General features: G+C 44.5%; 1 protein-coding gene across 1 annotated transcript in view; it reads left to right on the forward strand.

The window, feature by feature from the left end:
• RARS2 (arginyl-tRNA synthetase 2, mitochondrial) overlaps positions 1 to 23,410 on the forward strand; it is a 61,170-nt gene that overhangs the window by 15,548 nt on the left and 22,212 nt on the right. The window contains exons 6-15 of the mRNA XM_077289751.1: positions 1,697 to 1,752; positions 2,653 to 2,736; positions 3,550 to 3,626; positions 5,158 to 5,316; positions 14,744 to 14,850; positions 14,922 to 15,017; positions 15,292 to 15,352; positions 20,938 to 21,014; positions 21,537 to 21,661; positions 23,007 to 23,074. Coding sequence (XP_077145866.1) covers positions 1,697 to 1,752; positions 2,653 to 2,736; positions 3,550 to 3,626; positions 5,158 to 5,316; positions 14,744 to 14,850; positions 14,922 to 15,017; positions 15,292 to 15,352; positions 20,938 to 21,014; positions 21,537 to 21,661; positions 23,007 to 23,074 — 910 coding nt within the window. The remainder of the gene's footprint in view (positions 1 to 1,696; positions 1,753 to 2,652; positions 2,737 to 3,549; positions 3,627 to 5,157; positions 5,317 to 14,743; positions 14,851 to 14,921; positions 15,018 to 15,291; positions 15,353 to 20,937; positions 21,015 to 21,536; positions 21,662 to 23,006; positions 23,075 to 23,410) is intronic.

Here is a 23,410-nt window from a genome sequence, read left to right on the forward strand (position 1 = left end):
AAATGCAGTCAAAAAAATGTTATGGAGACCAAAGTAGTCCACAAAACGTCAACTCTTCCTGTAAAATAACAAGCACTTTTGGCAGTAAAGTAAAAAGTTATAGCTCTCAAAACTTTATGATGCAAAAACAAATACAGTACTTTGTTGTTTTTTTTTAAGTTTTGCAAAATATGAAATAATAAAAAAAAACCAGAATGACACTACCCTGACATTGCTGCAATCATAATGGCCTGAAGAATAAAGTAGTCTTCTCACTTTTACCATGCGGTGAACAGCGTGGAATACTGTAAAAAATAAAAGTTAAAGAGAATTCCTGAATTTAATTTTTTTTGTGTGTTAATTTGGTCTACCAAAAATTGGACTACACTTTTTTTTTTTTAAATTGCTGTTTAATTGGTACCATAAATTGTACCAATAAAAACTTAAATTAATCCCGAAAAACAGGCTCCCATTCTGATTGGTCATCTGTCAATGTAAAAATAGAGGTATTTCATGTTACTACTTGTTCAAGCGTGGAGAAAAATCAACATGGATTCCAAAAACCAATCCAGGAAGATTCACACTCCCAAAACCAAATATTCCACCCCTTTTGAGCTTCACAGTGTGTCCAAACTACAGTTATATCAACATGTATGTCATTGCTGCAGAGGGGAAAAAGCTCCTAAAGGGATTCTCCAAGTCTAATGATTGGTGCCCTACCACTGGATGGTTTATTATGAGATCAGTGGGAGTGTGACTGTGATTCTCTACACATCTACTGATCAGCTGAAAACTGTTCTAGCAGCGCCACCCACTAGACGGTGTACGGGCGGAGCACAACAGCACTGTGAGTGGCCACAGACGAGTACTGCACTTTATCTCCCTAGGAAGCGAATGAGCTGTGGCACTCGCCACCAAGCAATGTGCACAGCTGCTTTATTCCACCAGTGGAACGTGTGGTTCTGGCTGCTACTGGACAAGTTTTCAGCTGATCAGTGGGCTGTTGGAATCCCTCTGACTTCATATTGAGATGGGTTATCAATTGTTAGGGACCACTGTATTTTCCAAATTGGGGTCACTTCAGGGGCTCTGCAAATGTGACATGGTGCTAGCAATCCATTCAATATTCAGAGTTTGAAAGTTGCTAATTTTTCCACATTTTCTTTAAAATAGTGATATTTTCAAATATTAATGCAAATCTGATCAACCTAAAGTTAGTAGTACCATGAAGTACTAAGTGTCATGAAAAAAAATCTCCTAATCCCTGGGATATGCAAGAACAATCCAGAGTTATTGCCACATAAGGCGACACAGGTCACATGTGAAAATTGTGGCTTGGTCAGGAAAGTGAAAGCAGGCTTAGTAAAGGGTTAATAGACTATGCTGCACTATATAGGTAAATCAGATTGCTATAATGCTGCTTTACAGTACTTGTGCATCAATCGAATTGCTTTTCCTTTTCATAAGTCAAATACGTAGGATTTTTATCTGAATTATATAAAGACAGTCATACAATTCCATCCTATAAAAAATGGCTGGCTCTTCTGTAGTTTCTGTTGTGCAGGCTGCTTCATTTCATAGAACTTCCACAATCATTGCTGCAGCCTTTATGTTCATTACGTTTTATGGGGAACACACGTGACCTACAAATCCAATGTAGTTGATTTAAAAAAAAATGCTGCCATCTTTCTGCCTTTTTTTTTTTTTTGTTTTGCAGTTCACCCAACATTGCCAAAAAATTTCATGTCGGACATTTGCGCTCCACAATAATAGGTAAGCTGCTCCATGTTACAGCATAAGGTTGTTTTTTTAAAAAATTTATAATTCATGCTCTTTGCTAGGATTCTGTAAAGACCCTGTTGTCGTGGCTCCTTCCCTGTCCCTAACGATAGGGGCGCCCTAGCTCGTCCTGTTCCCCCGATTACTTTTGATGGTGAAGACGTCGGGGACAAGTACCTTGCTTTAGCTTCTGATTCCTCCCTCAGTTTGTACCCTTCCCACCCCACCAAGAAAAGAGGGGCGTAGTAGTGTACCAATAAGAATAACAAAGTGCTACAAACCGGGATAAAGGAAAATCCCAATCATACAAATATACTCACACAAACAGGTTACATCGGGGAGTGGAGGAAGGGGTAAAATCAAAGTCGGAGAAGGAGGGGCATTAGCACACAACCAACACCTAGTAACAGTCTCAGATAAACACACTAAATGCCTTCTCAACCACCAACAACAACCAAAGAAAAACAACAACGACCTAACACCCTCCAAAACGATGCAGCATGACGCTAGCTCTGGCAATGAGTGCTTGCCAGGGTCCAGATTATAAAAGAGATGGGAGAGGCTAACCGTGAACAGCTGAGAGCCTTAATGCAGGAAAGCTTCCAGGATCTCTCAGCTGAGCAAATTAACTACTGCAATGCTAAATATGTTTAATATGAACAGTGCAGGAGTAGTAGAAATCAGACCCTGCAGTTTTATAGCTCCTCACTGTTGTGGTAAACCCTTGACAGATTCATGCAGAATGTTACCCAATGTCTCATAATGCAAGTCTACTTTTACTTAGATCTGCCTCATTCCTGGGTGTTGATTCTGTGTGGGACTGACAGTTTTTTGTTGTTTTTTTTTTTTATATTGATTTTTTTTTTATTATTATATTTTATTTTTATTCCCCAGGAAATTTTATAGCGAACCTAAAGGCAGCTGTTGGTAACAAAGTTATAAGAGTAAACTACTTAGGTGACTGGGGATTACAATTTGGTAAGTGTTAATATGCAGATGAGACAAGCCACATATGAATATATGCTTTACTATTAGGATAAAAACTTAAATTGTTTGGTACATTTTTAACATTTTCTCTGTACTTTTTGACATGTTGCCATTCGTACAGCCACATGTGCCAGTATGACCGACCAAGCAGTAGACTAAGGTCGGTTTCTTACATACGACAATCCTGACCGGCCATAGGTCTCCTATCCTGAAATCAACTGGTAAATAGGACACTGTTGAGTTCTGGTCAGGAAACCCACAGACCATGAATGTCAGCTGTATGAAACTAGATTAAGAATAGAAACCGATCTATTAGGAGTACACACTGGAGCTCCAAAGATCTGAAAGAGTGTTGTCAAAGAAAAATGGTTTTTTTTGTTTTTTTTGTAAGCCATAATGGGCTATTCTTGGTATTCTACTGGATGTATTCTGATACCAGTATATGCCAGAATGGTCCTATCAGCCTAATGAAAGCTACGGCAAATTATCAGAAGTTAAGTCTAATGTTAGTTTAGGCCAGTTTGATGGGGCTGCTGCTTTTGGACTCTAATTTCTTTTTAAATTTCCCATACCTACCATGTAATATTCAGTGAAAGTGGCTTATATCAAGCCTAATTAATTGCATAAAAAGTGCTTGGTGGAAAAAAATCTTGGTAAAAGGCTTTTATGCCCATTCAATATACAGCAGGTGAAATAAGTATAGAACATGTCACCAATTTTCACAGATTAATCACATTAGTGAATTATACATATTACATTTACATCTGAAAAAACCTAAAAAACAAATTCCATTTAATTTACTAGGACTTTTGGGTGCTGGCTTTGGCAAGTTTGGCTGTGAGGAGAAGCTGAAATCGAATGCTCTCCAGCATCTTTTTGAGGTAAGTCTTCTTTTAGAACTGTGTCTTATAAACTACGGATTTACTTATACATTAGAGGTTCTCCACGTGTGTACACGGTAAATTTAATGGGCCAGGATATTGTAAGAAAACAGAACAATACTCCCGGACCAGCGCATCCATACAATGTCCCCACCGGTCTCCTCACCAGCGCATCCATAGGATGTCCCCATCGGTCTCCTCACCAGCGCATCCATACGATGTCCCCACCGGTCTCCTCACCAGCGCATCCATAGGATGTCCCCACCGGTCTCCTCACCAGCGCATCCATAGGATGTCTCCACCGGTCTCCACACCAGCGCATCCATAGGATGTCTCCATCGGTCTCCTCACCAGCGCATCCATAGGATGTCTCCACCGGTCTCCTCACCAGCACATCCATAGGATGTCTCCACAGGTCTCCTCACCAGCGCATCCATAGGATGTCTCCACCGGTCTCCTCACCAGCGCATCCATAGGATGTCTCCACCGGTCTCCTCACCAGCGCATCCATAGGATGTCTCCACCGGTCTCCTCACCATGGCATCCATAGGATGTCCCCACCGGTCTCTTCACCAGCACATCCATAGGATGTCCCCACCGGTATCCTCACCAGCGCATCCATAGGATGTCTCCACCGGTTTCCTCACAATGGCATCCATAGGATGTCTCCACCGGACTCCTCACCAGCGCATCCATAGGATGTCTCCACCGGTCTCCTCACCAGGGTATCCATAGGATGTCCCCACCGGTCTCCTTACCAGCGCATCCATAGGATGTCCCCACCGGTCTCCTCACCAGCGCATCCATAGGATGTCTCCACCGGCTTCCTCACCATGGCATCCATAGGATGTCTGCACCGGACTCCTCACCAGTGCATCCATAGGATGTCCCCACCGGTCTCCTCACCATGGCATCCATAGGATGTCCCCACCGGTCTCCTCACCAGCGCATCCATAGGATGTCTCCACCGGTCTCCTCACCATGGCATCCATAGGATGTCCCCACCGGTCTCCTCACCATGGCATCCATAGGATGTCCCCACCGGTCTCCTCACCAGCGCATCCATAGGATGTCTCCACCGGTTTCCTTACCATGGCATCCATAGGATGTCTCCACCGGACTCCTCACCAGCGCATCCATAGGATGTCCCCACCGATCTCATCACATCCACCACTGATGTGACCTTTTCAGGCAGTTATTGGCTGCTGATCAGCTGCATCCTTTACATCCCATCCAAACAGTGTCTTCCTGCTTGGCTGCAGCGTTTGCCCAACCAGTAGCCATGTGATACTCCTTGTCATATGTTGTTTGGGGGGCACAGTAGGGCGTGCAGACTCACGGTGCCGGTCCAGGAGATAAGTATACGTTTATTGTTTTCTTCCACCACCCTGAGCCCATTAATATTATTTTTTCTAGTAGTGGAGAACCCCCTCTAACTGTGCAATAGAGCTCACAAATCTTGTTAGCCATTTTTTGTGACAATTAAAATGGGAGTATTGTATCTCATGGTTTTTTTATGTGTAATGCACAGGTGTATGTGAAAGTCAATGCAGAAGCAGAAAAAGATGAAGAGATGAAACAATCAGCCCATGAATTTATGAGAAAACTTGAGAGCGGACACCCACAAGCGCTTTCTCTATGGACACACTTTAGAGGTCTGAGCGTTGAGGAATATTCCAAAGTCTATAAGGTACATCATTTATTCATTAGAGCACACCATAAATCCGAACGTTCTCTGCAGCTATGTCTACTAGAGACTGCCGGTCATCTCTAGCGACAGGAAATTGAACTGTACGCTGTGTTATGTCTAAGCCGCAGGGTGGAAAACCTTGCCTTTAAACAAAATTTGTGCAGGCATATTCTGACATCTAGCTTGGAGATGATGGTCGGTACAATTATCAAGACAACTTCTAATGTAAAGTACCCATGCCTGATCATCCGTTTCAGCCAGAGAGCCATGGCATCGCTCCATGGCCAATGTCTGATCAGGCTGAATGCCTGCACAGCTCCTTCAAAGGCTCTAACATCTAGTTACTTTTTGATTTACAGGGGGTTGTTGACTTTTGGGAACAACTTTTTTTTCTGTTTACTTAAATGCATGTATTTGTGGTGAAATATCATTTTTGCAATCGGGTTTCATTAGAAACTTTGCACCGTTTTGCCTTTACAGGCTCTTGGTTTTCCCGCACCTTCATCTTTAGTGTGGTCTCTGCTCATAAGTCAGCTGAGAGGGAGCTTAGAAAAAGACAGATAAGAGTTACAAACGCTCCCATCATTCAATCTGAATGCGCTCACTGATTTATTATCAGATTTCAATACAGAGGGTATAGATAATAGCAACATTTTTATTGGACACCAATTACAAAAATTATTTTTTTAGCCCTAACTCCATGCATTTAACTACAGATGTGCTCAAAAGTTTACATACCCGGCATAATTTTTGCTTTCTCCTACGCCTCATTGGGGGACACAGACCGTGGGTGTTATGCTGCTGCCACTAGGAGGACACTAAGTGATACAAAGAAAGTTAGCTCCTCCCCTGCAGTATACACCCTCCTGCTGGCCCTCAGCTAACCAGTTCTTGCTTAGTGTCTTAGGAGGCACTTGGGTCTTTTTTCCCAGACCCCATCTTTGTTTTAATTTTTGATTTTTTAATTTTATGTAAATTTTTAATTTTTTATTTAACGGAGTGAAGGGGGCGACGGGTCCTTTTTTTCATAAGGTCCGCTCTCCCCCGAACCAACAACAGGCGAGCACGGCGAGTATACCTCCCCGTCCCTCTCCTGCGACGTATGGCGCACGAAAAAAGTTTGCGCCAGGGCAACGGTTCCTTTTTTGGTCCCGATTTCCCCCAACCCCCTCCAGGACCCTGCATTACAGCGATGTAATTTGGAGACGTAGGCAGTCCGGAGGGGATGTTGTGCCGCAGCCCCCCTCTGCTACAGAGATGCATCAGGGGCCTCTCCATCCCCATCCAGGGTGCATGGATTGAGCTTACAGACTCACAGAAGCGCCCAGCAGACCTGTGAGATCCGGGACGGCGGCTGTAAGTACCTTCTGGGGACTCCCCCCTGCTCCCCCTCAGCGGCAGCGATGCAGTCTGGGTCCCCAGGGAGAGGCACCGCCGACCGGTGGTCGGTGGTGCTCGGCGGCGCTCCGTCGCGGCCGCCGCCGCACATCGTCGGCAGGGCCCATAAATTTAGGCCCCGGCTTCTTCAGCCGGAGTAGGCCGCAGTGGCCTCTATGGGGTAGGCGCCGGCAGTACTTGCGGCAGAGCCCCTGGGGACAGGCGCCGGCGGTCGGGAACTGCGGCGGTTAGCGTCGCTCTGTTGCGGCCGCCGCGCATCCCCAGGCAGGCTGGAAATTTAGTCCCCGGCTTTTCAGCTGGAGTAGGCCGCAGTGGGCAGATCCCTCCCACGGCCGTAACCCCGCCCCCCTAGATCGGCGCTTCTCGTCTGGGACGAGAGGCGCCCTGCAGATCTCGGGGGCCATGCTTCCTCACGCTGCCTGCCTGGAAGATGCGGTCCTGGGGGTGCCACTGGCCAGTACGCCAGCGGCAATCATTCGGCGCGCGGCCCGCCGACACGCTCCACCGGCAGGCTCCATAAATTTAGTCCCCGGCTTTTGCAGCCGGACTAGGCCGCAGTTGAAATCCTTTTCAGGAGCGGAGGTGCTTTCATGGTCCCGATGGGCTGAACTTCGTGGAAGCCCCCCTCCATGGTCCGGGCAGCCTCCACCACTGTGAAAGCGGACAAGGAGGCGGACGGTTCCTCTCCACCTCCCTAACAAAGGGATGATGGATTGAGGTTTATCTCTCTATCCCTGCACTGCCCACGGCAATACCCGACATCCGCGGCGGCTCCATGCCGGGACGCGCACCGTTGGTAAGTGGATTCTGCCAGCAATGGGCTTCTGCAGCGGGATATTGACAGGCAGTCTCAGACTTCCCTGTGGCCACCTCCCTGAGGTAACGCTCCAGTCGGCTAACAAATTTTGCTCCCGGCTTCGGCCGATGTGTAGTACAGAAGCGCACTGTGTCGCCTCAAGGCGGCTTAGCCTTTTTTTTCCTGGCGCTTAGCGCCTGACGCAGAAGCGCTCAATTTTCTCGAGCAACGGGTGACCACCCCTAACTTTTACGCTGACGCCGGCTGCAGAAATTTACGCCCCGGCTGGGGCCTATCATGGAAGTTTCGAGGCTCCGCCCATGTCGTGCCTGTAGCTCCGCCCCCTAAATTGGCGCTTCTCGCTCGCTGCGAGATTTTACCTAACCCGCATGACCAGTATTCCTGGTCTTAAAGTCACACGACCAGTATTCTCTGGTCTTAAAGGCACGTGACCAGTATTTCCTGGTCTTAAAGGCACGTGACCAGTATATCCTGGTCTTAAAGGCACGTGACCAGTATTCCCTGGTCTTCAAGGCACGTGACCAGTATTCCCTGGTCTTAAGGGTACGTGACCAGTATCCCCTGGTCTTAAGGGTACGTGACCAGTATCCCCTGGTCTTACAGGCACGTGACCAGTATTCCCTGGTCTTAAGGGCGCGTGACCAGAATTCCCGGGTTTTAAAGGCACACGTCCAGTTTTCCCTGGTCTTAAAGGCACACGACCAGTATTCCCTGGTCTTAATGGCGCACGACCAGTATTCCCTGGTCTTAAAGGCACACGACCAGCATTCTCTGGTCTTAAAGCCACACGACCAGTAATCCCTGGTCTTAAAGGCAGACGACCAGTATTCCCTGGTCTTAAAGGCACACGACCAGTATTCCCTGGTCTTAAAGGCACACGACCAGTTTTCCCTGGTCTTAACGGCACACGACCAGTATTCCCTGGTCTTGAGGGCACCATGACCAATCCGAAACTGGTCATAAATGAGGAGCCCTCTGCCGCTGATCCCAGTTTATCCCAGTGTAACTAGTTCCCTCAGCCTAAACTCCCTCGTAGAGCTTTTGCCATCCAGTCCGGATATGCGATTCACTGGACAGAAGCCTCTACGCGGGACGCTATGCCTGGTCTGATTTTTAACGGCGACAGGCACTTTAAAGGGCGCCGGTCTCCCCACACCATCAACAGACGGGCACTCGAAGGTCCAGGCCTAACGCCAGACAGCCTGTCCTGTCCACCCGGAGACTTGCACTCTGTGGATGTACAGAGGCATCCCTTTTTTCGGGCGTCTGAGCACCCCCCTCTGCATCACCACTATTTAACAGAAGATGCAAGTAGGCGTATTTCCCTCTCCACTTCCTTGTTAAGAGGATGGGGGATCGAGGCTCCTAATTTTTAACTCTGCAATGACCTGCTGGAAGCAGCGGCGCATTCTGCCACTCGGCAGATTAACCGGGTACAATCTCCTGTGGTTTACCTACCAGTATCCCTGCCCGATATGTCCTCAATTAAAAATGCCACGATCTGTCAAATAGCACATCTGGTTTGTTCCGTTTGGCAGCTACGGGTCCAGCCCTTTAATCTCCCTATCCGCCGCATGGATGCTAGAGCCCTTAACTACTTCGATTCACACCAGTATCCCTTTCCTGATCCCTTTCCTGAAGACAGTTCAGCTGGTCAATCATATTTTTGAGCGGGAGACTAACGAACAATCGTACGTTTCCGCAGCCCCGACCAACAATGAAAGGGTTGTCCAGGACAGTCTAGATCTAAGGGATCTTGGTTACTAAGAGGTGGAACGATAAGTAGGACCGATTCCGGACCTCAAACTTCTAACAATCTTTTCACAAGGTTCTTCTTCGAATGGAGTTTCATCCGCTCAGCCATTACTTCAACAAAAAAGGTGCAATTTCGGGCATCCATCGACATTCGGGATGCCTAACCTCTTCAAAAATTCCTTTTGCTTTTCCATTCGTGAACAGCATTTAGGTCACGACCTTGTTCTTCGGCCTTGCTACCGCATCCAGGGTGTTCGCAAGGGTCATGGTGGCTGTCATCTTGCACCTAGAGGCGTGGTCGTCCTATCCTGTTTGACCGACTGTTTACCCACCCTTGCAGGACTACCCTAAGTCGACTATATCACTTGCGATACCCTCTCACCTGGGCTGGTGGCTAGACTTAGACTACTCCTCATTTCCAGCCCAGCAGATATCCTTTTTTGAGGATGATCCAGTATTCTTCCAGAAGGGTGGTAAATCTCCCTCCAGACAAGGTCATGGTTTTTCAACAGGGAGCTCGCGCTCTTGCTCACTCCCCCCCCTCATTTCATTTGATTTACTGGGAGGGTTCCAAAAAAAAAAAAAAAAAAAAAAAAAACAACGGAGACGACAATGGAAACAGTTTCCTTTGCTTCGTTAGTTTTCAGCAAGTCAAGCAGCTTTTCAGACGATAGTCTCTGAGCTCCTTCTTCATCCGGAGTTTTTTCTCCCGGTTCCATGGTTACTAGTAACTTCCAATGCCAGTCCTCTTCTCCCGATCATTGCTCTGGAGATCTCAAGGGTAGTGCTATAGTAGGTCCACTCCTTATGGCGGGTCAACCCATCCGAATTCAATTGGACAACGCCACGGCTGTCATACGTCAATCATCTAGCGAGTACCCACGTTCAAGCACCATGGCCAAAGTACCTCACATGGGCCGAGATCTATCACTCGGTGATCTTGGCAGTTCATATCCCAGAAGTAGAACTCTGGGCTGCGAACATATTTAGCCGTCAGGGTTTCACCTCAAGTGAGTGGGAACTTCACCGGAAGTATTCCATCAGACCCGCCTTCACTGGAGCTCTACAGTTGTAGCTCGGATGGCGTCCTGACTGATCGCCGGTGTACTGGAGTTGGTTGTTCGGCCTCGAGATCCAGGAGCCTTCGCACTGCATGCTCCGGTTATTCCGTGGTACCAGTTTCCACTTCCGAAAGCTTTTCAGAAGCAGAAAGGGCCCCAGTGATCCTCGGAAATCCGTACTGACCACGTCAGTTCGCTTGCGGAGCTGGTAGCTTTCTGTATTTCTGCAACAAAACTGCAAGTAGGGACCACCTCGCAGGATGTTTTTCACATGTAATTCTTCCCTTTTGCATACCGTTAGATCACTGGGATCTATTCTCTTAGGGAAGGTTGCCCCCCTTTTCTCTCGGCGATATCCTCATCCTGACGAGTCTTCGGTGCTAACGGGTCTTTTTCAGTCTTTTTTCTCTTATTTCCTTCAAGGTTGTCCTCAAGCCTTCCCTGTCCCTAGTTACCAAGGTGGTATTGTATTACTACTGTCATGAGGGCATAGTTCCTCCCTCATCTCTTTTGGCACCACTCCACAAAATGGAATGAGGTCCCCATATTCCGGACAGAGCAAGTGCTCTGAGTAGGTATGTCTTGAGGACGGCGTCCTTCCGAAGGTTGGACACTGTATCTTGGGTTTCCTACCGGTAAGAGGAAGGCTTCCTGACTTTTACAGGAAGGGTTTGGCCGTCTCCATCGGCCATTTAGCCTGGTGTATTCTTTCACCATCCAGTAGTCCTTCCGTGTTAGATGACAGCCTATCTCCCCGTCTATCGTGGGTTCCAGGCACCAGGCGTCAACAAGACACGCCTGCAAGCTTGCGGATTCGTCCAGTCCGCATGCATTCTTGAAGCATTATAATTCCCAGACTTCCACAGATGTGACTCTGGGCAGGCGGACTCTGCAGGCCGCGGTGGCGCACTTGTAAGTAGCGGTTACACAGAGCCTGATCTGATGTTGTCCCCACCCAGGGACTGCTTTGGTACGTCCCACGGTCTGTGTCCCCCAATGAGGCGTAGGAGAAAAGGAGATTTTTGTTTACTTACCGTAAAATCTTTTTCTCCGAGCCAATCATTGGGGGACACAGCTCCCACCCTAGTATTGGCTTATGCTTGTTTTTACAATCCGATATGCTATACTCTCATATATAATATGACATGCTGTAAGCTAATATGTGGTTACTGCTCTCCTACTGCTTTTTGCACCGAACTGGTTAGCTGAGGGCCAGCAGGAGGGTGTATACTGCAGGGGAGGAGCTAACTTTCTTTGTATCACTTAGTGTCCTCCTAGTGGCAGCAGCATAACACCCACGGTCTGTGTCCCCCAATGATTGGCTCGGAGAAAAAGATTTTACGGTAAGTAAACAAAAATCTCCTTTTCTTGGCCTTTTTTCAGAGAATATGAATAACACCAAAACTTTTTCTCCACTCATGGTTAATGGTTGGGTGCAGTCATTTATTGTCAAACTACTGTGTTTTCTCTTTTAAAATCATAATGACAACCCAAAACATCCATATATATGACCCTGATCAAAAGTTCACATACCCAGGTGATTTTGGCCTGATAACATGCAGAAGTTGACACAAATGGTTTTGAATGGCTACTAAAGCTAACATCCTCACCTGTGACCTGTTTGCTTGTAATCAGCGTGTGTGCATAAAAGCTTAGTGAGTTTCTGGGATCCAGACAGACTCTTGCATCTTTCATCCAGCCACTGACACTTCTGGATTGTGAGTCATGGGGAAAGCAAAAGAATTGTTAATGGATCTACGGAAAAAGGTAATTGAACTGTATAAAACAGGAAAGGGATACAACCACTACCATGAGTCGAGAAAAAGTTTTGGTGTGATCATTCATATTCTCTGAAAAAAAGGCGAAGAAAGCAAAGATTCTGCTGGGGTATGTAAACTTTTGAGCATCACTCTAAGTGAAAAGTTATCCCCAAAGGTGGACAACCCCTATAACTACTTCTAGACCACACATAGACTTTAACCCTTTCATGACCTTGGGATTTTCCGTTTTTCCGTATTCGTTTTTCACTCCCCTCCTTCCCAGAGCCATAACTTTTTTATTTTTCCGTCAATTTGGCCATGTGAGGGCTTATTTTTTGCGGGACAAGTTGTACTTTTGAACGACATCATTGGTTTTACCATGTCGTGTACTAGAAAATGGGAAAAAAATTCCAAGTGCGGTGAAATTGCAAAAAACGTGCAATCCCACACTTGTTTTTTTTTGTTTTGCTTTTTTGATAGGTTCACTAAGTGCTAAAAGTGATTTTAGTGATACCATTGTGGTGCAGATACGTTTTTTTGATCGCCTGTTATTGCATTTTAATGCAATGTCACAGCGACCAAAAAATGTAATTTTGGTGTTTCAAATTTTTTTCTCGCTACGCCGTTTAGCGATCAGGTTAATGCTTTTTTTTATTGCTAGATCGGGCAATTCTGAACTCGGCAATACCAAATATGTGTATATTTGATTGTATTTTTATTGTTTTATTTTGAATGGGGCGAAAGGGGGGTGATTTAAACTTTTATATATTTTTTTTATTTATTTCATATTTTTTTAAACATTTTTTTTTTTACTTTTGCCATGCTTCAATAGCCTCCATGGGAGGCTAGAAGCTGGCACAACTCGATCGGCTCTGCTACATAGCAGCGATCATCAGATCGCTCCTATGTAGCTGAATTGCAGGCTTGCTATGAGCGCCGACCACAGGGTGGCGCTCACAGTAAACCGGCATTAGTAACCATAGAGGTCTGAAGGACCTCTATGGTTACTATCCTGATGCATCACTGACCCCTGATCATGTGACGGGGGTCGGCGATGCGCGCATTTCTGGCCGCTCGGCCGGAAGCGGTAGTTAAATGCCGCTGTCAGTGTTTGACAGCGGCATTTAACTAGTTAATAGCAGCGGGTGGATCGCGATTCCACTCGCCGCTATTGCGCGCACATGTCAGCTGTTCAAAACACCGCCGGAGCCCGCATCAAAGCGGGGCTTCTGACCTTGGACGTACTATCCTGTCCGAGGTCAGAAAGGGGTTAAACTTCTGGGCGGTCCCTCTTTTATTCTGCAGTGAAGTTCTAAAATCTCACTAGTAGAGCAGCCACATGACATTGTGCAGCTGCGGGGGCAGGGGGGCGGCTGTCACACACAGCCAGACTCCCTACAGAGGAGGTAGATATAATTTATTGTCATGTTTATCTTCTCATTCGTTGCACGGGACAAGCCCTGTGTATACAGATTACGAAGTCATGTGATCACTGGCTTATACGGAGAACACTTGAAGAATAGATTGGTTTCCCCTGTAAGGACTCTTGCAGACAATATCTTATAGGTTCTAGTGTGAACTGACAAATCATCGGATCGCACTCGGAGCAATGTTATGCAATGGGGCCATGATGTACATGGCAGATGTTTTTCCTTGGACCATGCCGGTCCAAGGAAAAAAAACAAAAACTAAATGCTGAGTTTGATCCAATATTCGGATCGCACTCTGCCAATCAAGTCATTGAGTCTGTGGGAACCATTGGACTGCAGTCAAATGACATCTGAGTGCAGTCTGATTTGCGTGCACTCACAGTTTGGAGAAGAAGGTGACATTTTTTCTTTCAATCTTCTCATCCGAGAGAATTGGAGCATACTGTGATCAAATTCTGATCAAACAGTCAGAATTTGATCAGTGCGATTTTCATAATGAGCCCGATTCTTTCTCATGATGGCATACAGTCGTCTGCACAGAGCTTCACTGAGGTTTTTAGCCTGACCCACATTGAAAAGAAAATGTCCAATATATATAAATATAATTTCCTCGAGAGCAGCACAATTTCAAATGTCTTTTAGCTTTAGCAATCCTTTTGTGGTTGTAAAAAAAATAAAACAATGTGAAAAATTTTGCATTTAGGTTTTTTGTTTATATTTTCTCCAGTATCAGCAAAAGAAAAAAAGAATGAAACATTTTAATTATTATTTATTGTAAAAAAGAAAAAAAAGGCAAAAATTGTTTTAATATCAAGACAAGAAAAATTTTGAAAGCAAAAAACAAATGAAAATCCGCCTGACCAGGGAAAATGTAAAATGGCAATTCCCCAGCATTGTCCACTGACACTGAAGCAAGACCTCCACCTTCCAGGACTGTTTGCAGTACCATCCATAGTCTTTGTAAGAAAAAAACAATAACTTATCAGGCTTTTTTATCTTTACTCTGTCGCCTCATTAGGGGACACAGGACCATGGGAGCTGTGTCCCCCAATTAGAGGCTAAGAGAAAGAGATTTTACGGTGAGTACACAAAAATCTCCTTTTTTCCAGTCATTTATTGAGTATAGGGATGTAAAACGATTGTCTTAATAATGCCCTGTCTGATAACTTTATTTTCGACATTCGTTTGTCTTTGTTTTCTTAACAGCGCCTTGGTGTACAGTTTGATGAATATGCTGGCGAGTCCTTTTATAGGGAAAAATCACAAGACGTCCTAAACCTTTTGCGAAGCAAAAATTTTCTCACGATGACGAAGTACGATTTGTTATACATTAATTTCCAAATTGTGGCATAATAAGTACTAATAACTGGTCTTTCTGTTACAGAGAAGGCACTGGAGTGGTAGACCTGACTGAACATGGAGACTTGTCCGCTTACTCAACAGTGATGCGGAGTGATGGCTCTTCTCTGTATATTACAAGGTGTCATTATTATTCGAAGACTTCCTAAATGTAATGATTTCCATATTCAGGGGCGATTTCTTAGTAATTTAATTCTAACAAAATGAGGAACGGCTCTGAAAATGGCCATTGTGAAGTTGTGAAAAGGAAACGTGCAGATAGTTTAATAAAAGTTTCCATTTGTCTTAATATTAAACAAATGAGAGTATGTCATACATTATGACTGGTCTGATTTTCTCCTACATATTCCTAGCTCTGATTGTGTGCTCTGTTTTGTTTCCTGCAATCTATTTAGAGACATAGCTGCTGCCATTGACCGAATGGAGAAATACAACTTTGATGAAATGGTATATGTGGTATGTATTTAGATTATCCGTTATCCCCATTGAGAACAGTCATCCTGCCCATACATCTTGGGCTACAAAGACAATGGTGTAGTTTTTTTGGTCTCTGTTTGGCAGCCATGCGTCTCCATACTGATTATATGCCAGAAAAAATAACTAAATGTTTTTTTGTTTGTTTTTTTACCATGGGTGGTCTATGGTCGACAAATGCCTAGGCATCCATCATTTGTCCAATGTTGGGTGTATGCCTACCAAGTGAATGCACCTGACAGTGGTCATGAATACACAGTCCCTAGCTTTAGGTAGCTGTTGGCTTAGCAAGTTATGTCTGTCCATTTAGCCCAGTGCTCCCCAACTCCGGTCCTCAAGAGCCACCAACAGGTCATGTCTTCAGGATTTCCTTAGTATTGCTCAAGTGACTGAATGCTTGCCTGTGCAGGTAATGCAATTATCACCTGTGCAATGCTAAGGAAATCCTGAAAACATGACCTGTTGGTGGCTCTTGAGGACCGGAGTTGGAGAACACTGACTTAGCCATACACATGAATGCTCATTTTCGGCTGAACATTCATGTGTTCTCAATAGGTAGAGGACACCTCTAGCAGTAGCTTATCTACTGGGAGAACAAGAGAAATGGATTGTTTAAATGCACAGCCTCAATCCTTCAAGTTGTAAGGCTCTGATACGCATTAGATGGTTGGAAGGCTCGGCTGACTTTACTTACTGTTGTGTTAGTGGCTGTGGGGTAGGGCTTCCATAGTAACTCAGTTCTTACCTTCTCCATTCTGGCATCTGCTCTTAAAACCCACTGAACCTCTTCATCATTTCTGTAGCCTTTTCAGAGATGTACCGTATACATCTAGTATTTCCCTACCTTCCCCTTGCCATTTTTCATGTTTTTCTACCTCACAACCTGGAATTTCACTTTGTAGGAATGTTCCTCGCATGAACTGATGCAAAGGTGAACATTTGGTTTTCTTTTTATTGTGAATCAAATAATAAGTAGGACAAAATAACTGAAAAATTTGGTGTTCATATCTATTCACCTCACCTAAAGTCAGTACTCCTTTTGTGGCAGTTATAACTGCAAGTCACATTGGATAAGCCTCTGAGCTTTCCACATCTTGCCACTGGGATTTTTGCCCATTACTCAAGGCAAAACTGCTCCAGCTCCTTCAGGTTAGATGATTTCCTCTGATGAACAGCAATCTTCAAGTCTGACCACAGATTCTCAATTGGATTAAGGTCTGGGCTTTGACTAGGCCACTCCAAAACATTTACACATTTCTCCTTAAATCACTCTAGTGTTGCTTTAGCAGTATGCTTTGGGTTATTGTCTTGTTGAATGGTGCACCTCTGTCCCAGTCTCAAATCACTGACAGACTGAAGCAGGTTTTGCTCAAGAATGTTTCTGTATTTCACACCATCCACTTTCACCTTGACTCAGACTATTTTCCCTGTCCTTGTTGCTGAAAAAGATCCCCAAATCGTGATACTGCCACCATGTTTCACTGTGGGAATGGTGTCTTAGGGTGATGAGCTTTTTTGGCGACAGACATAGCATTCACCTTGGTGGCCAAAAAGTTCAATTTTGGTGTCCTATGGCCACAGCACTAACAAGCCATAGGCTATGTGCACATGTTGCAGAATTGCCGTGGAAATTTCCGCTGCAATTCTGCAACTCCATGCCGTGGGAAATACTCATGCAGAATTGGCATGCATATTCCCACTAAACACTAGCGTTTTGCAAGCATAATTAGCTTGCAGAATGCTAGCGTTTTCCAAGCGATCTGTAGCATAGCTTGGAAAACTGATTGACATAGTGTTTGACAAGTGTGACCAACTTTTTACTATTGATGCTGCCTTTGCAGCATCAATAGTAAAAACATATAATGTTAAAAATAATTTAAAAAATAAAAAATCGTGATATTCTCACCTTCCGACGGCCCCTGCAGCATTTCCACTCCTCACGATGCTCCCGGCAGCTCCCGTTCCCAGTAATGCCTCGCGGCAATGCAGATTTATCGTGGCATGCAGATCTAAACAATAAAAGTACACATATTTGGTATCCCTACGTCCATAATGACCTGCCCTATAAAACTGTCCCACAAGTTAACCCCTTTAGTGAACACCATAAAAAAAGAAAAGAAAAGGCAAAAAACAATAGTTTTTATTGTATAAAAGTGCCAAAACATAAAAAAATTATAGAAATGAGGTATTGCTATAATCATGCTGACCTAAAGAATAAAACTGCCTTATCAATTTTACCACACGCGGAACTGTATGAACGCTTCCCCCCCCCCCAAAAGAAATTCATGAATTGCTGGTTTTTGTTCATTCTGCCTCCCAAAAATCTGAATAAAAAGGGATCAAAAAATGTAATGTTCCTGAAAATAGTACCAATAAAAACGTCAACTAACAAAAAAACAAGCCGTCACATGACTCTGTGGGCCAAACTATGTAAAAATTATAGCTCTCAAAATATGGTGATGCAAAAACTAATTTTTGCAAAAACTATTTTTTTCAATAAAAAGCGTCATTTAGTGTGTGACAGCAGCCAAACATAAAAACCCACTATAACGCCTCTTTCACAAGTCCTGATATTTCCAGTACCGGAGATGTCAGTGTCCGTGTGTGTAAGGATATGTGCACACGTTCAGTTTTTTTCACGTTTTTTTTCGTGTTTTTTCACGATAAAAACGCATATGCATCCTATCATTTAGAATGCATTCTGCAATTTTTGTGCACATGATGCGTTTTTTTCCGCGAAAAAAACACATCACGGTAAAAAAGGCAGCATGTTCATTAATTTTGCGTTTTTCCCGCTATTCTATGCTTTGGAGTAAAAACGCAAAAAAAAACGCATGAAAAACGCGAAAAAAAACGCGTGCGGATTTCTGGCAGAAATGTCCGTTTTTGTCAGGAAATTTCTGCAAGAAATCCTGACGTAACCTGAACGTGTGCACATACCCTAATACTTGCGACACACGTGTGGCATGCATGTGCCGCATCAGTACCACAAGGACGGGTGCCGGGGAAGAAGCGTTACAGTAAGGTCTGTTCCTGGCGCCGGGTGCTGAACACTGCTGTCATCATTCTCCCCTGCTCTGCCGGCGATCAGTACAAGCAGGGAAGAATCAATCGGCTGGGCAGGGGAGAATGATGAGAGCCGTGTTCAGTACCCGACGCCGGGGAACAGCGCTTACTGTAACGCTTCTTCCCGGCGCCGATGCGTGTCACATGGATGACATCCATGTGTGTTATGTGTATGCACGTGTGCTGGATGTTTTGTGGCCCGTGCTAATAATAAAAAACAGACAATAATCATATAGCACTCCGTTCCTCCCGAGTCTCACCACATGGCTTCCCAATGGTATAAAATTCTGTGACACACCCATGGTGTCAATATGATCACTGCACCCCTAGATGAATTCATTGAGAGGCATAATTTGTAAAATGGGGTCACTTATGGGTGGTTCTGCTGTTTTGGCACCTCATAAGCTCTCCCAGAGGGTCATGGTGCCTGTAAACCAGAACAGTAAAATCTGGCGCTCCTTCCCTTCTGAGCACTGCCGTGCGCCCAAACAGTGGTTTACCCCCACAAATAAGGTATCGGCGTGCTCAGGACAAATTGCACAACATCTTTTAGGGTTCAATTTCTCCTGTTACCCGTGGTAAAATAAAAAAAAAATGGATCTGAAGTTAATTTTTTGTGAAAATAGTTAAATGTTCATTTTTTTTTCCATTCCAAAAATTCCTGTGAAGCACCTGAAGGGTTAATAAACTTCTTTAATGTGGTTTTGAGCACCTTGAGGGGTGCAGTTTTTAGAATGGTGTCACTTTTGGGTATTTTCTATCATATAAACCCTTCAAAGTGAATTCAAATGTGATGTGGTCCCTAAAAAAAAAATGGTGTTGTAAAAATGAGAAATTGCTGGTCAATTTTTAACCCTTATAACTTCCTAGCAAAAAAAATGTTGGTTCCCTAAGGCCGGTTTCACACGTCAGTGGCTCCGGTACGTGTGGTGACAGTTTCCTCACGTACCGGAGACACTGACTCACGTAGACATATTAAAATCAATGTGTCTCTGCACATGTCAGTGATTTTTCGCGGACCGTGTGTCCGTGTGCAAAACACGGAGACATGTAAGTGTTTCTCCAGCAGCACGGTCCACAAAGCGTCCCGCACACGTGCACACGGAGAACAGTGTGCAGTCTCCGTGTGCACGAACCGCCGCAGGAGAAACAGCGCTACAGTAAGCGCTGTCCCCCCTGCGTGTGGTGCTGAAGCCGGCATTCATTCCTTCTCCCCAGCAGCGTTCGCTGGAGAGAAGGAATGAAAAATCAAGGTTTTTTTTTTTTTTTGTGTGTGTTTAAAATAAAGTTTGTGGTCGCCTCCCACTCCCTGTGCGCCCGCCCACTTGCATTAAAATACTCACCCAGCTCCCGCGATGCTTCCTCTCAGCGCTGGCAGCTTGTCCTGTGTGAGCGGTCATGTGGTACCGCTCATTACAGGGATGAATATGCGGCTCCACCTCCCATAGGGGTGGAATTAATTGGGTGGAAGGTCCTTCAGCTGCTCAGCTTGTGCTGCATCTGTTCAGATCCTGGTAGCTTCCTCTCCTGCTCTGCTGTGATCATGCAGATCAGTGCAGTGCAGGATCAGGAAGGAGGCAGTGTCTGCGTTCTCCTCAATCACAGGAAGCTGCCTCCGGACTATAATACTTTTTTGTAACAGTTTTTTATTAAACTGTGTTTTAAAGTTCGAAAAATTCGGCTTGTGTTTTTCTACCTTTTTTTTTTATTATTTCAATAAACCCTCTCACTGACCATGTTAAAGTTGCTGTCACCTGATTGCCTGCCTAGATATTTGCCATGGCAAACAAGTATACTTGTCACATAAGTGCGGATGACTTGTGTTTTGTTAAGAACTTAGCATTATTGCTTCCTATAGAAAATAATTAAATAGCAGATATGGTATGTTCAGATGTTGGGAATGTTTAAAGACTATCTCATTGAAAAAGGAAAAAATCCAATGTAATCCAAAATTCAAGGCCAGTTTCTTCTGCATGACTGGTGGCAACTGTACACATCTTGTGCTGCTGTGGTACAAAATGGGAAGCCAGAAAATGATAATTGCTTTGAGATGTAGGAAGAAAATGGTGCATAAGTCGGTAATACATTATAGTCCATGTGAAATAGTACAGCAAAACAAACAAAAGTAAATGCTAGTAAGGAGTTAATGGCTAAAGCACATTAGACTAGCATTGGCTAACCCGCCAGCTCAACTGCTGAGTCAACTGTTCATCAACAGGATATTGGGGTGCCTGACAGATGATTATTAGGGGAATTAAGCCCCAGGCATGTCTGATTTTGGACCTTTTGTTCTCCCTATGGAAAGCCACCGCCAGGCGCGTTTGGCAGTGGCTCTCATAGAGAACACGGCATTGCTCGGCGTACAGACCACTTGTGGGCATGGGAGAGTTGAGTGAGAGAGCTGCCATCTAAGGTGTATGAGGTATTTAAATTTACTGAGATTTGTAGTTATTTATAATCAAAATTATAATTATTTTGTATTTCCTTTCTATCAACTAAAGACAGATAAGAGCCAACAAACCCATTTTCAGAATTTGTTCCAAATTTTGAAGATGCTTGGAAAAGAGAAAGTAAACCAGTAAGTATGTATAGATAATGCACTTCAAGAGGTTGTCCATTACTTTGCCAACCCCTTCTTAATGTGTTCTCCCCAAGTAAGATATTAATGCCTATGTTTACCTCCAGGGCCAGCGCCATTCCAGCAGTGTCCAGAGTCTGCTCTCCCGGGGCTCGTGTCACATCGTTACATCAGACGTTCCCTACGGCCAAACGGCAGACACAACACTGTCCCCTCCTTCTGTCCTAACATATCTGGAGGCAGGGAGACATGCGGCTGCTCTGTCACTCCCTCGGGATGTTGAAAGAGGAGGGTAGAGTGTCGCTGCTGCTGGGGACCGTATGACGTTGTTATGGCCCTGGGAGAGCCAGCTAATTGCTAATTGTTCAGTCATTAGACAAATGTCTGAAATTGAGCAGTTCTGAGTCCATTTATCCGATGTGTACGGTTAAACTTGCAGATTGATTACATTTTATGCTGAAGTCAGAGAACCCATCCTTATGTAATTTTAGGCCAATTTCTTCTTTTCTTGTTTTCTTCTAGCTGTCAACATGTTATGTTCGGGCGAGTACAGGGGATGCAGACAAGAAAAGGGGATGTGGTTTTTCTGGAAGATGTCCTGGATGAAGCACGTGCCAGGATGCTGCAAAATATGGCCAAAACCAAAAGCAAGTCTTCACAATTTAATTATTCTCTAAAAAAAAAACAAGGATTTAGCGGTCTATGAAAGAGGATACTCAGAATTGGCTGCACTTTTAGTTGTAGTATTCATTTTTCAAAGAGGATTTTAATTCTGAGAAGCAGAAGCTAGTGTCTCCATTCTTTTATATATATCTATATATATAATTGTCTAAGGGGTACTTCCGTCTTTCTGTCTGTCCTTCTGTCGGCAACTTCCGTCACGGTTATTCATTCGCTGATTGGTCTTGCCAGCTGCCTGTCATGGCTGCCGCGACCAATCAGCGACGGGCACAGTCCGATTAGTCCCTCCCTACTCCCCTGCAGTCAGTGCCGGGCGGCCGCTCCATACTCCCCGCAGTCACGGCTCACACAGGGTTAATGCCAGCGGTAACGGACCGCGTAATGCCGCGGGTAACTCACTCCGTTACCGCCGCTATTAACCCTGTGTGACCAAGTTTTTACTATTGACGCAGCCTATGCAGCGTCAATAGTAAAAGGATCTAATGTTAAAAATAATAAAAAAAAAAAAAAATCATTATATACTCACCTTCCGCTGCCTTTCCCGCTCCTCGCCGGTAACCGCTGTGTGCAAGCGGCATGTTCCGGTACCAAGGATCATATGGCAGAAGGACCTGCCATGATGTCACGGTCATGTGACCGCGACGTCATCACACCCTGGGACCGGAAGCTGCCACCTGTACCGCGCACAGGCGACAGAACTACAAGTATGGTGAGTATGTTAGAACTACAAGGGGCCCTCGGATCGGAAGGTGAGTATATGTTTATTTTTTAACCTGTGACATACGTGGCTGGGCAATATACTATGTGGCTGGGCAATATACTACGTGGCTCTGTGCTGTATACTACGTCGCTGTGCAATATACTACGTCACTGGGCAATATACTATGTGGCTGTGCTATATACTACGTGGCTGTGCTATATACTACGTGGCTGGGCTATATACTACGTGGCTGGGCTATATACTACGTGGCTGGGCTATATACTACGTGGCTGGGCTATATACTACGTGACTGGGCTATATACTACATGGCTGGGCAATATACCACGTGGACATACATATTCTAGAATACCCGATGCGTTAGAATCGGGCCACCATCTAGTATATATATATATACATATGTACAGCATTGACTTCCTTCTCGTAGATAAAATCCATCTATGCGTAACGTAAGACTATAAAATCATTGTGTGTAATGCACTTAGGACAACTTTCACATTGCAATTTGAACCACAAACAAATTCTGAATTGTGCAGGCAAGGAAAGTGCTGAATAAATACATATTTTCTTGTTTTTTTTTTTTTCTTCAATAGCAAGTAAACCCACCGAAGACCCAGTTGATACTGCAGAAAAAATAGGCGTTGCTGCTCTTATTATACGGGTATGGTAGAGCCTTATTTAAACCTAAAACAACTTGTGTCTTTGTTTTCATTAATTAGATTTAACATGTAGAAAATTAATGATTTATGATTTTTATTTTTTTTTAATGTTGCAGCAATCCCTTTTTTTTTTTTTTTTAATCAAATGTTGGGTGCAGCCATATTAGACACGCATCCTTACTGTGTTGTCTATAATTTCAGCTTCTATGAAGCCGAAAGGGAGGTGATTAACAAACATATCAGATTATTGGGGTGTATTCACAAATGGCATATTCATTGCAGAATTGTTTAAAATGTCAGATTTTTATATACTATAGCATGCATATAGATTTATGCAT

This window comes from Ranitomeya variabilis, chromosome 2 (genome assembly GCF_051348905.1).
Source record: "Ranitomeya variabilis isolate aRanVar5 chromosome 2, aRanVar5.hap1, whole genome shotgun sequence".
NCBI classification, from domain to species: Eukaryota; Metazoa; Chordata; class Amphibia; order Anura; family Dendrobatidae; genus Ranitomeya; species Ranitomeya variabilis.